Source organism: Sitophilus oryzae, unplaced genomic scaffold, assembly GCF_002938485.1.
Source record: "Sitophilus oryzae breed Bouriz unplaced genomic scaffold, Soryzae_2.0 scaffold_1712_pilon_pilon, whole genome shotgun sequence".
NCBI classification, from domain to species: domain Eukaryota; kingdom Metazoa; phylum Arthropoda; class Insecta; order Coleoptera; family Curculionidae; genus Sitophilus; species Sitophilus oryzae.
In genome coordinates, this window is record NW_022146405.1 from 364,324 (window position 1) to 376,400 (window position 12,077).

Sequence of the window (12,077 nt, forward strand, 5' to 3'; positions counted from 1 at the left end):
CGAGAATTACTAGCAGTAGTTAAAGCAGTGGAACACTTCTACAAGTATCTCTATGGAAGAAAGTTCTTGTTAAGAACAGACCATGCTGCTTTGAAATGGCTGTTGCAATTTAAGAATCCTGAAGGGCAGGTAGCTAGATGGATTGAATGATTACAAGAATTTGACTTCGACACAGAACATCGAGCTGGGGCAATCCATCGGAATGCCGACGCACTTTCCAGAAGACCTTGCGCTAAGGACTGTAAGCATTGTTCCCGAGCTGAAGAGAAAGAAGTGAAACTCCTAAGAACAACTGTGGTTAATGATAGTTGGCAACTTGAAGATCTTGCAAATGACCAAACCAGTGACCCAGAATTAGGTTTAGTAATTAACTGGAAAAACACAGGCCAAAGACCAACGTGGGAAGAAGTTTGCAGATATTCGCCGAACGTAAAGTCGTACTGGGCCCAGTGGAATTCCTTGGTAATAGACAACGGACTACTTCGCCGTGTGATCGAGAGACCGGAGGGACAAGAAGAGAGAAGGCAGATCGTCATTCCAAAGAAGAGGGTCCCAGAAGTCTTGGAGGAAGTTCACAATGGAACCAGCGGAGACATCTTGGTGTTACCAAGACACTTGGCAAGCTGCGTGAACGGTTCTACTGGGTGAACTGCAAAGAAGATGTGAGGGCCTGGTGTAAGAAATGTGACATTTGCGCAGCCATTAATGGGCCACAAAAGCGTGGTAAAGCCCCTATGCGCCAGTACAATGTTGGTAGTCCCTTCGAACGAATAGCGATCGACGTGGCTGGTCCTTTCCCGGAGACGAACGATGGCAACAAATACATTGTGGTAGTAATGGATTACTTCAGCAAATGGGTCGAGGCCTACGCGTTGCCAAATCAAGAAGCGTCCACGATTGCTGATGCCCTTGTTAAAGAATGGATCTGCAGGTTTGGTGTTCCCATGGAGCTTCATTCAGATCAGGGAAGAAACTTTGAGTCCAATCTGTTCCAAGGCGTCTGTGAAGTCCTGAACATCCGCAAGACCAGGACGACTGCTCTACATCCACAATCCGATGGGATGGTTGAACGCATGAACAGAACTATCAACCGTTATCTGGCCAAAGTAGTCTCTGACCACCAAAGAGACTGGGACAAATTTCTTCACCTGTTCCTGTTGGCCTACCGTTCATCCGTCCAAGAATCTACAGGGCAAACTCCAGCCAGCATCGTTATGGGACGGGAAGTGCGCCTACCCTGTGATCTGAAATTTGGTTGCCGACCGGGAGAAGAAGTCGCCGGAGAAGATTATGTCCACACACTACGTCAAAGGATGGACGACATTCATCAGAGAGTCCGCCTAAATATTCAAAGTGCTAGTGACCGAATGAAGGAACACTACGACATTCAAGCTGAGCATGGAGGATACCAACCAGGGAAGTTGGTGTGGCTATATAACCCGCAGAGACGTCGTGGGTTATCTCCGAAGCTACAATCCTCGTGGGAAGGGCCATACGAAGTCATGGATAGAATTAATGACGTCGTATACCGTATCAGAAAATTGCCAAAAGGAAAACCGAGGGTAGTCCATTTCAACCGTTTGAGCCCCTACCAAGGCGAAATAGAAGATCGTGCTGGGACCGTGAGAACCTGCAGCTTTGATCCCCCTGATTCGGAGATGTCCTTTGACGATTTCATGGCCCGATACAACAGCAGTGAGAAGGCTCGCTATGGTGTAACCAAAGAAGATCAACGAGACCTCTTTTCCGTGCCTCCTGATTATTCGCTCGCTCATTGTGTGGCTCGAGATTTGCGGATGTCCAGAGGAATCGCTGCGACGTTCAATGAGAAGTTTGGGCGTGTCGGAGAACTACGCCGACAGGATCCAGAGGTTGGAAGCGTCTTGAGGCTAACCGACAATGCACATGGTCAAGCAAGGCACATCTTCTACCTGGTCACCAAGGAATGGTCCCCGAGTAAGCCGACTTATCTCAATCTATGGAAGACCCTGATTGAACTGAGAGAAGCCCTGCTAAACAACAACATTGCACGATTAGCCATTCCGAAGCTGGCGTGTGGACTCGATGGTTTGAGTTGGCGTACAATCCGGAACATGATTGAAGTCTTGTTCAGATTTACGGGAATCGAGATCCTCGTTTGCTGCTACAACCCAAAGCTGAGATCGGGAGAGAAAACTGTAGACTGCTATTTCTACCAGACTTCGCAATGTACCAGGGGCCAGCTTTGCAAATACCTTCATTCACCGTATACATCTCGGGACGAGCATGTACCTAAGAAGGGGGCAGTGTTGCGGGCCGGTGTGGACTCGACCTAACCTCACAATATGGCCCGCCTCGGATGACCTTAACATCGCATAGACACCGCAATGATTCATTCGTTCGAGAAGAATCGAGTCCCACTGGAATGGACGAGTACATACGAGAACATTCGAAAACCTTCTCTACGCACCTAACGATCTATGGACAATTCTAGAGTTCTTTACCTGCCGGTATAAAAGCCGGCGGCCGTGGCCTACAGGGGGCAGTTATAAATATACCAGTGTAAAGTCCCTAGATATATAAAGTACCGCAATTGGTTTGTTCAATGTTATTGGCGCCAAAATGGCGGATTTTTGGGGTATTTCTGGAAAAACTGTAGTGGTAGGACTGTTTAAATGTCACATTTGGCTGAATTTGTCATGTCAAATGTTGAGAAGCTGTCAATTTCAGGATAAAAATATTTATCCACATATTTTAAAATAATTATAAAGCCACTAAAATGCTACAAATTTATTAGTTAATAATGTATAGGCGTCGATATCTTTAGTGAAGAAATGTGTATTACACGAAAAATTTGATGTGTTTTCTAACATCGTCGATATTCAATATACGTTAGGTAGTGGATTGAATTTATTTATGCTCCAGTGAATATTTTTAACAATCTTATTTGTAGTATAACCTATTGGTACATAAAACTTCATTATAGAACAAGACAAGACCACAATAGATCTGAGAAGGTCGCAGTGGGTCAGGCCGAGATCAACCTCTAGAAATCTAATCTAGAACAAAACAAAGACCTTACTTGCAAACTACCATACATATCTTTTAAAAAGGATGCTAAGTGTAAGTGAAATCTCTACGTAATCATTCCCTAAAATGTTTAGTGTAGTTTAGTTTTCAACATTTTGCAGCAAGAAGTTTAGATAAATCTACAATATATTATCATCAGACCAAACGAAGGATAATTATTTAAAAGAATAAGTTATGTTATGATACATATATAGATTTGGATGACTCGCTTCAGGTGGTTTTACCAGTCAGGACTAACAGGGATATTAACCAAAACAATGAAAAAAAGCTCAAATAAATTTGATCCTAATAACAAGAATGTTGTTTATGCATATGCTAACTATATAGTTATTTTCATGGACTTAAATAGATTAGTTTTTATGTATTTATTGATAGTAATTAATATTTTTTGGTTCATATTGTAATTACTAATAAAAAGTAAAGAATATAATGTAAGCATGTAAAGTTATATTTAAAAATTTGGTCTTATACTGTCAGTTATAAATAAAAGTGTGTGATTTAAATTTGATTTTTATACATGGCATAAAATTGTTAAGATTCGTTTGAAGTTTTACATATTGTCGAGGTAAAATTATGCCTACTTAATTTATGTATAACAATAATTACAGTTATTTCAATGTTAAATTTATAGCAGTATAACTTTTTTATAATAATGATACTTAAACATTATGACTATGACACTTGTTGTTTTAAAAATATAACATTAAATTGCAGAGCAAAATATATTTTAATTGAATTATGTGGTATTAACTTGCTTTTATTCAACTAATAATAAATTTGTTGTATAAACATGACTCCATAACATACAAACCTTAATTATACAGCACACATAAAGAGCCCCTATGTGTTTCAAGCTTCTTTCTAAGTTATTTATAAAATAAGTGCACAATTACATACCTAAAATGCTGAAACTACCTGAAGTCATACTAACTGAAACAATCTTTCTATCAATATATTAATATATTTCAAAAATAGCAGGTATGTATCATATCAATTTAATTATTACATTTATTTGTTTCAACCATGGTTCAAAATTTTCTCATATAAAAGCCGGCCTTCAAATTTAAGTTTGTAGCTTATTCATAGTTCCAAAGACTTTCGTTACATCATGCTTATTTGTCAAAACTAACTACAGCATAACTGGTATAATAGGAAAGGTTTACTTATGGTATAGGTAGCCCGTTCTTATCAACAAACAAAGTTTTTCCAATTGTTTGACTGAATTAAGTACTAAAATTCTAAATGTTATTCCACCTTTATTTCTTCTTACCTATTAACTTACTTCTGTTGGCGTACTTTGCGCTAAAAGGTAACATAAAATAAATGCTAATACAAATGAAAAACACTTGTACGGAAACCATTCGTTTATAATCTCTTAACATATATAGAATAAAAAATTAAATTTATGAAATTGAATATAACACCAACCACATATAACACCACCTGATATTACGTTAAAATGAAGGTAAACTGTAGATAATAAACGTAATTCTATTACAATTAATAAATATTTTATTTTACGGTTTGCCTGTCAATGTTGGTCGGCCATATTGGCCATAGATAAACGAAACAAGTTTAGATTGGAAAGTGCCCATAAGGACAATGTAAACACTATTTGGCGCTAATCTAGCAACGGTCGCGACCCAAAACTTTTGAAAATTTCGGAGCGGTTCGGCTTTTTCCGGAATTATATCGCCAAATATTGTTTATTCAAATTTATTATTATTTTCGTTTAATTTTATAAATAAAAGACAGTGTGTTGCATACAAGAAACTTTATTTTATATAAGGACGCATGTATGAAATACCTATGAAACATTGGAAACCGACGTTATGCCACGATCCACGATGGTTTTTGCAGTTCACAGTTTACAGCACAGCTTTTTAAGTTTTTAATGCCACTTTTTTACAATTATCACCGGTTGGAGTAAATAAAACTTGAATTAAACTCACAAGATAGCAATTATTACTTTGAAAATAGACACTATAAACGCTTTTCGGAATTTCTTTAATGAGAGCGGTTTAGATTTTGAAAGATTATTATGATTTTTGAAGATTCTGACTTTGACAAGAGAAAATTATTTCTGTTTTGTTTGCCGTTGTTTTATGAAATTGAATATTAATATACCACCTGATATTACGTTAAAATGAAGGTAAACTGTAGATAATAAACGTAATTCTATTACAATTAATAAATATTTTATTTTACGGTTTGCCTGTCAATGTTGGTCGGCCATATTGGCGCCGGACCGACCAGCTGCCAGCTGCTTAAAAAGCCGAAACAGCGAAATGTTGGCCTCCTTTTTAAATTTGCCGCTAGTTTTGGCGCCAATATGGCGGTAATTGCGGTACTTTATATATCTAGGGACTTTATACCAGTGCAGTTGACGCGCGAAAATTCAAAATAAATTCTTAGTTATAAATCGTTTGTAAATAGTTCTATAAGTCTTTTATCGTTATTATTTCTGTTAATTAGTGTTAAATAAATAGTGTTTAAATAAATTGTGACTTTCTATCCACACGGAACCGACGAAAAACGTAACATTATATTCTGATTATGACATTGTCGCGCCATCTAGTATTCTATTTGTGCAATTTTAGCTCTTTCATTTCGAGTATTTTTCTGTTGCGTAGCTAGATATTCTGTGATTGTGGGTATCGTCAAAAGTCGTAATAGTTGCTAATTAAGTAATGATCAACACTGTCCCGCTTTTTCATTATGTGGATCTGTCAACCCTGCTTGTATGTTGCTAAAATTTTATTGTTTATGTCCAAACTTCTTTTAAAATTTGGATCGTTCTTTACAAAAAATGACGTAACTCGAATCAGTGGGATGTAACTTTGAGAAATAGTGACAAAAATTTGTTCGACGTAACTCGAAACGACGCGCAACGTAACACTAAACGACGTAAATCGAGGACTGCCTGTATTTTGAAATAGCTTCTAAAGCATTTATAATAGAGGTTATTTCTAATTATTGCTTGTGATTGAAATAATATTGACAAAATGTTTTTATATTAATTTTGGAAAATAATTTTTTGTTGTTAGCTTTATAAAGTTTTATTTACTCACCCTATCTTCGTATGACTGTGTAAAGTTGTCTGCTATATATAGAACACCAGTTAATTTGCCATGTTTAATTGCATCTGTGGCTTTGTCGAGTGAATCGTAATAAATCTATAAAGAGAACGATTATTGTCCATGCGAGCATTGAACTCTCCTAGGTTTATCATCTAAACAAGATCTAAACAGAGTTTATAAAAAGGCTTACAAAGAAATAGTTGCAAATATGTTGCTAATCTTTTTTCATTGTATTCTAAACGAAACTTAAACATGATAACGGAAGAGCTCCTTTCAGGTAAACATATTATATACAGGGTGGCATACACGACGCGCGACGCGGGGGTTCCAAGGAGAACGGTAGTTTATATTGAAATTAAATGTTGAGAGCATAAAGTAGGTTAACTGAAAGCATTTTATAAAAATATACATATAGATTTATACAGGGTGTCCCTAAAAAAAGTTACCTAACCACCTAATCAAACCAAACCAAATGGAACGCCATATACAGGGTGCTACAAATTGGAGGTACGAGCATTGATATTGTCAAGGATGGAATTATTCGATATATAAAATAACATATTTAATATTAATATATTTCGTAAATTAATAATTCGATTGAAAGGAAATATAAAATAATTATTAAAGTTCATTGGCATTTACGCAACAAAAGTAAAGTTTTAAAAATCAAAGTTATAAGCATAATTGGCAATTGCGAAAATATTTCCATTCAATATTACGAATTTATAAAATCATCAAATCAGCACTAACGCGGTCATCGCACCGATAGACCAATAATGCTGATTCGATGATTCGACGAACGAACCAATAAATACAAAAATGTCACCTGTTGGGGGGACAGTCGATAGTCGAGAATTGATGTTCGATAAGGTCGCGGTCGAGATTCCAGCATTGACGTTACACTACCCTGACACTACCCTCGAGCCAGTGATGATGTTCGTCCATAAATATAATATGTAAGTACATATTTAGTTTTATAATTATTTCATTATTCGTAAATTAGATGACTCAATTTAATAATTAATTTAATTAATTTGACAGATGATGATTTAGACAGATGATTTAGACAGATGATTTAAACAGATGATTCAATTTAATAATTAATTTAATTGTTTTATTCCGCTATGCCCCTAGTCATAACCCACAAAATGGGCCGTGATATATGTGGTGGAGGCGCCGGGGGATAAAATAAATGCATACAAATAGAATAAGTATTGTGTATACGTGTATTGTAAAGGCAACTCTGTATGCCCAAGTTAGCCTTCTTCAAAATAAAATCAAGATGGAATATTGAAATAATTGGAAAAAAGATATGTTTTTCTTAATATAAAATATTAATGATGTCTTTATTAATGACATGTATTATTGGAGCTCCCCTAGTGTGTAGGTTTTAAATTGATATTTAACCCTAACTGCGCGCAAACTCTAGGACAAATACCAACTTGAAACGAAAAGTATTGAACCACTAGAGCTAATTATTTAGCGCTTAATATATATATAAAAAAAAAGAAATAAAGTAAATTATTATAAACCCAAATGTAGGTAGGAGATAGAGGGCATACAAATTAGGTAGGAGTGTTCATAAATCCTACAAATTTGCAACGAAAATATAAGTTTATTGTTTGTTTTACGCCCAATCATATATAAAATATATATATATATATATATATATATATATATATATATATATATATATATATATATATATATATATATATATATATATATATATATATATATATATATATATATATCTCGAAACTCGACTCGAAAGCATCGAGTCGCCAAGAATATCTGAAAAGGGTTAGAAAAATATTAAAAACCAAATTGAATGGAGGAAATAGTATCAAAGCCATAAACACTTGGGCAGTTCCGGTCATAAGATACACTGCAGGAATAATAAATTGGACACAAGCAGAACTTGAAGAACTTGATAAAAGAACAAGAAAAATCATGACAATGCACCAAGCATTGCATCCCAAAGTGATATCGACAGGCTTTACATTTCGCGACGAATAGGAGGAAGAGGACTTGTCCAAGTGTTACAAACTGTGGAGGAGGAGAAAATAAGCCTAAGCCAATATCTCAAAACAAGTCGTGAGAAACTAATCCGTGAGATATTAAAAAGAAAATATCTTAAATGTAAAAGAGGACAACAAGAAAATATACAAACAAAAGATTATATCAGCTAGAATAGCAAACTGGAATAATAAACCCCCTCCACGGTAGTTACGCAAGAAATATTAAAGAAAACGCAGATGATAAAAAATCATACCAATGGATATCGAATGGGACAACCCGTAAAGAAATAGAAGCAGCCATCTTTGCAGCACAAGATCAAGCCTTCACAACAAATGCAATTAAATACAGAGACACAAAACGACAGATGATCCAAAATGTAGACTCTGTAGAGATAAAGATGAGACCATTGACCACCTAGTGTCAGGATGCAGTAAGATCGCACAAACGGAATATAAGAAACGACACGATAACGTAGCCAGCATGATCCATTGAAACATCTGCAAAAATATCGGCGCCCCAGTAAAGAAAAACTGGTACAACCACTACCCAGGAAAGGTGGTTGAAAACGATAGGGGAAAAATACTTTGGGACTTCCGAATCCAGACTGACAGACGAATTGAACACAATACGCCGGACATCGTGGTGATAACCCAAGAAACCATCAATATAATAGACATAGCCATCCCTGGAGACCCCCGAGTGAGAGATAAGGAGATCGAAAAAATCAATAAATACCAGGAGCTAGGAAGAGAAATGACCCGCCTATGGAGAAAACCATTCTCAGTCATCCCAATTGTCATAGGAGCCATGGGAGCCATCACGTCGAATTTGGGGAAACACCTTATTGACCTCGAGATCATGGAGTTAAGCACCGCCCAGCTCCAGAAAACAGCGATCTTTGGGACAGCGCAAATATTACGCAAACACTTGCGGAGTTCTTAGGCCTCTGGTTGAGACCCGAACCTGCAAAAAAAAACATCATCAACCGGCAAACAACACAATGAAGCCGTGACATTCTTAACGAATGAATAAAAAAAAAAAAAATATATATATATATATATATATATATATATATATATATATATATATATATATATATATATATATATATATATATATATATATATATATATATATATATATATATATATATATATATATATATATATTCTCTCCTGCCGTCAAGAACAAACAAAAATGATATTCTGAACTAAGTTGAAAAATGAAATTAAACAAACAAACAAAATAGGATTAAGTTTGATATACTTTAAGAACTAGTTTATAAGTCATAATAATTTAATACAATAAGCTGTAAGTAAGAGCACATATTTACTCTTTGTTCTCTTTTTTCATGTAATCACTGGTCAAAACTGCCAATACCAAGCAACAAATCAAGGAACACCACTGAGAAGAATCGACGTATAGACTCAACCCCGAAGGAGAAAGAAGAATGTAGTACCACAACCATCATGCCTATACTATGCAAACTGCCTACCCTTGTTTATGAAGCTTTGTGAACAGTACACTATGGTAATGCAGTTCGAAGCAAGTAGTCCAATTCAAAAATGGGTTCAGAACGTGCTGTCGATATTTGGGTTGGTGATATAAGCAGCTACAGGAAGACTTATTGTCTTTAAAAACTGGTCTCTTCTTCGAAAGATGAGTTCGACGCCAATCCAGATGACAAACAAAATCATACTGGAATTTTGTTTCCATTATCAGCCTACACCGATGTCAACCAACAACTCCCTAAGGACGCAAGAATTGAGAAACAGCTTACCAAAACAAAGAGCTTTTCAAAGTGCAGGGAACGGGAGGCATGTGTGCATTCGTTAGGTTTATGATGTGAAGGTGGATACTACAATCAAAACTTCAGTTTTCAGCCTCCATGAGCAGCCGACGAGATTTGTGGGTTGGTGTTGTATGAACGAAGTCAGTGCAATGTGTTGAAACTTAAAAACTATATAGGTATTGTGCAGTTCACGTTAGTGCCAGTATTAAAAGACATTTTTTTTATTGTCTATATGTAAACGGCTAATCGCCATCGTTAAACTTATAGAGAAGCTTTTTTTATATTTTTTTTAGTCAGTAATTTCTTTAAAAACATTTTTTTTATTTTATTTAATATTGTATACTTAAAACATTTTTTATTATGAAACGTTAATTATTAAGCACAATTTATTGCAATGTATAATAATTATTGTTAAAAAGTATAATTTCATAAATATTGAATTATCGTTGGGGTCCAGCTTTAGAGGTGCGGGGGAAGTGTCAAGGATGGAATTATTCGATATATAAAATAACATATTTAATATTAATATATTTCGTAAATTAATAATTCGATTGAAAGGAAATATAAGATAAATAAAGTTCATTAGCATTTACGCAACAAAAGTAAAGTTTTAAAAATCAAAGTTATAAGCATAATTGGCAATTGCGAAAATATTTCCTTTCAATATTACGAATTTATAAAATCGTCAAATCAGCACTAACGCGGTCATCGCACCGGTCATCGCACCGATAGACCAATAATGCTGATTCGATGATTCGACGAACGAACCAATAAATACAAAAATGTCACCTGTTGGGGGGACAGTCGATAGTCGAGAATTGATGTTCGATAAGGTCGCGGTCGAGATTCCAGCATTGACGTTACACTACCCTGACACTACCCTCGAGCCAGTGATGATGTTCGTCCATAAATATAATATGTAAGTACATATTTAGTTTTATAATTATTTCATTATTCGTAAATTAATTAAATTAATTATGAAATTGAATCATCTGTTTTATTCCGCTATGTCCCTAGTCATAACCCACAAAATGGGCCGTGACAATATCTTGGAAACCGTAATAGATACGAAGATGGTTAAATTGAGGGAAAGTTGCCCCCCCCCCCTCCTTGGGATGTTCACCAAGATGCCACCAAAAAAGTTTTAAAAATTTCAAGGATTGCTAAGTTTTTGGGAAAAAACGGATTTTTTTGCAAATCAATTTTATTTTTTCCTGACGTTACATTTTAGAAAATCAAAAAACTAATTGCACATTCTCATAGCCATCTTATTAGGGCTATCTGATAGTATTTTTAGATTTTCAAATTAGCTGATAATTTGTGAGATTAGAATAAGTTTAGAATAAGTGGGAGGGGGGTAAATCTCTGCAACCTTAGAGATCTATTGTATCCCCCTTTCTTGAGTTATAACTCATCATACAGTCCCAGGACTTCCTACGGAGACCCGTGTCCTTCACAGTCGAGGAGCTACGACCCAGGCCGGGTAGACGAAACGGTAGCTTGTGTCGTCTGTTGGGTTTAGAGGTAGGAGGTAGGCTCCCGACCCTTGGAGGAGGTGGTAACTTGTATGCCACTTGCGGAGGATGGTCTCACGCAAGTGTCAGCCACCTCTCCTGTAGTTCTCTTTGGGTTTGGCCCCTTGGAACTTCACCGGTGATGTTTTTATTACTATTATTACCAGATCTCATAGTCGCTAGGGACAGTCGGTCCACTTCTACAGAGCCCCGCATGTAGAAGTAAGGGGTAAAATACAATGGGGTGCCCTCCGATGCCCCAAGGTTGAGGCTGTCCGTAGCCCCGCCCGGTATCGTTATATGTCTTGGTGCAATTCCCTGGCCACGACACTACAGTCAGGGACAAGACGATAAGTGAGATGCTTCTTAGACCAAGCCAAGTGCTAGGGGGGATTCCCCCCAGCACCTGACCAGGAGCTTCCCCACCAATGACAAGGTCTTGCATCTCCTAGGGGAAGCTATTCCCCCCTAGGGGAGCTAGGGGGGAAAGCTATTCCCCCCTAGCTCCTATTTGTGAGATACAGAGGCCAACTTAATTTTTTTAAATACGGACCTGCATTTTTTATTTCAGGTTTTGAAAGAACTCTGTCTTCTGAGTAC

General features: G+C 36.4%; 1 protein-coding gene across 1 annotated transcript in view; it reads right to left on the reverse strand.

Moving 5' to 3' along the window:
• Positions 1-12,077, reverse strand: part of LOC115881291 (ABC transporter G family member 23-like) — a 96,287-nt gene that overhangs the window by 17,137 nt on the left and 67,073 nt on the right. The window contains exon 10 of the mRNA XM_030898716.1: positions 6,141-6,245. Within this exon, the coding sequence (XP_030754576.1) occupies positions 6,141-6,245 (105 nt within the window). The remainder of the gene's footprint in view (positions 1-6,140; positions 6,246-12,077) is intronic.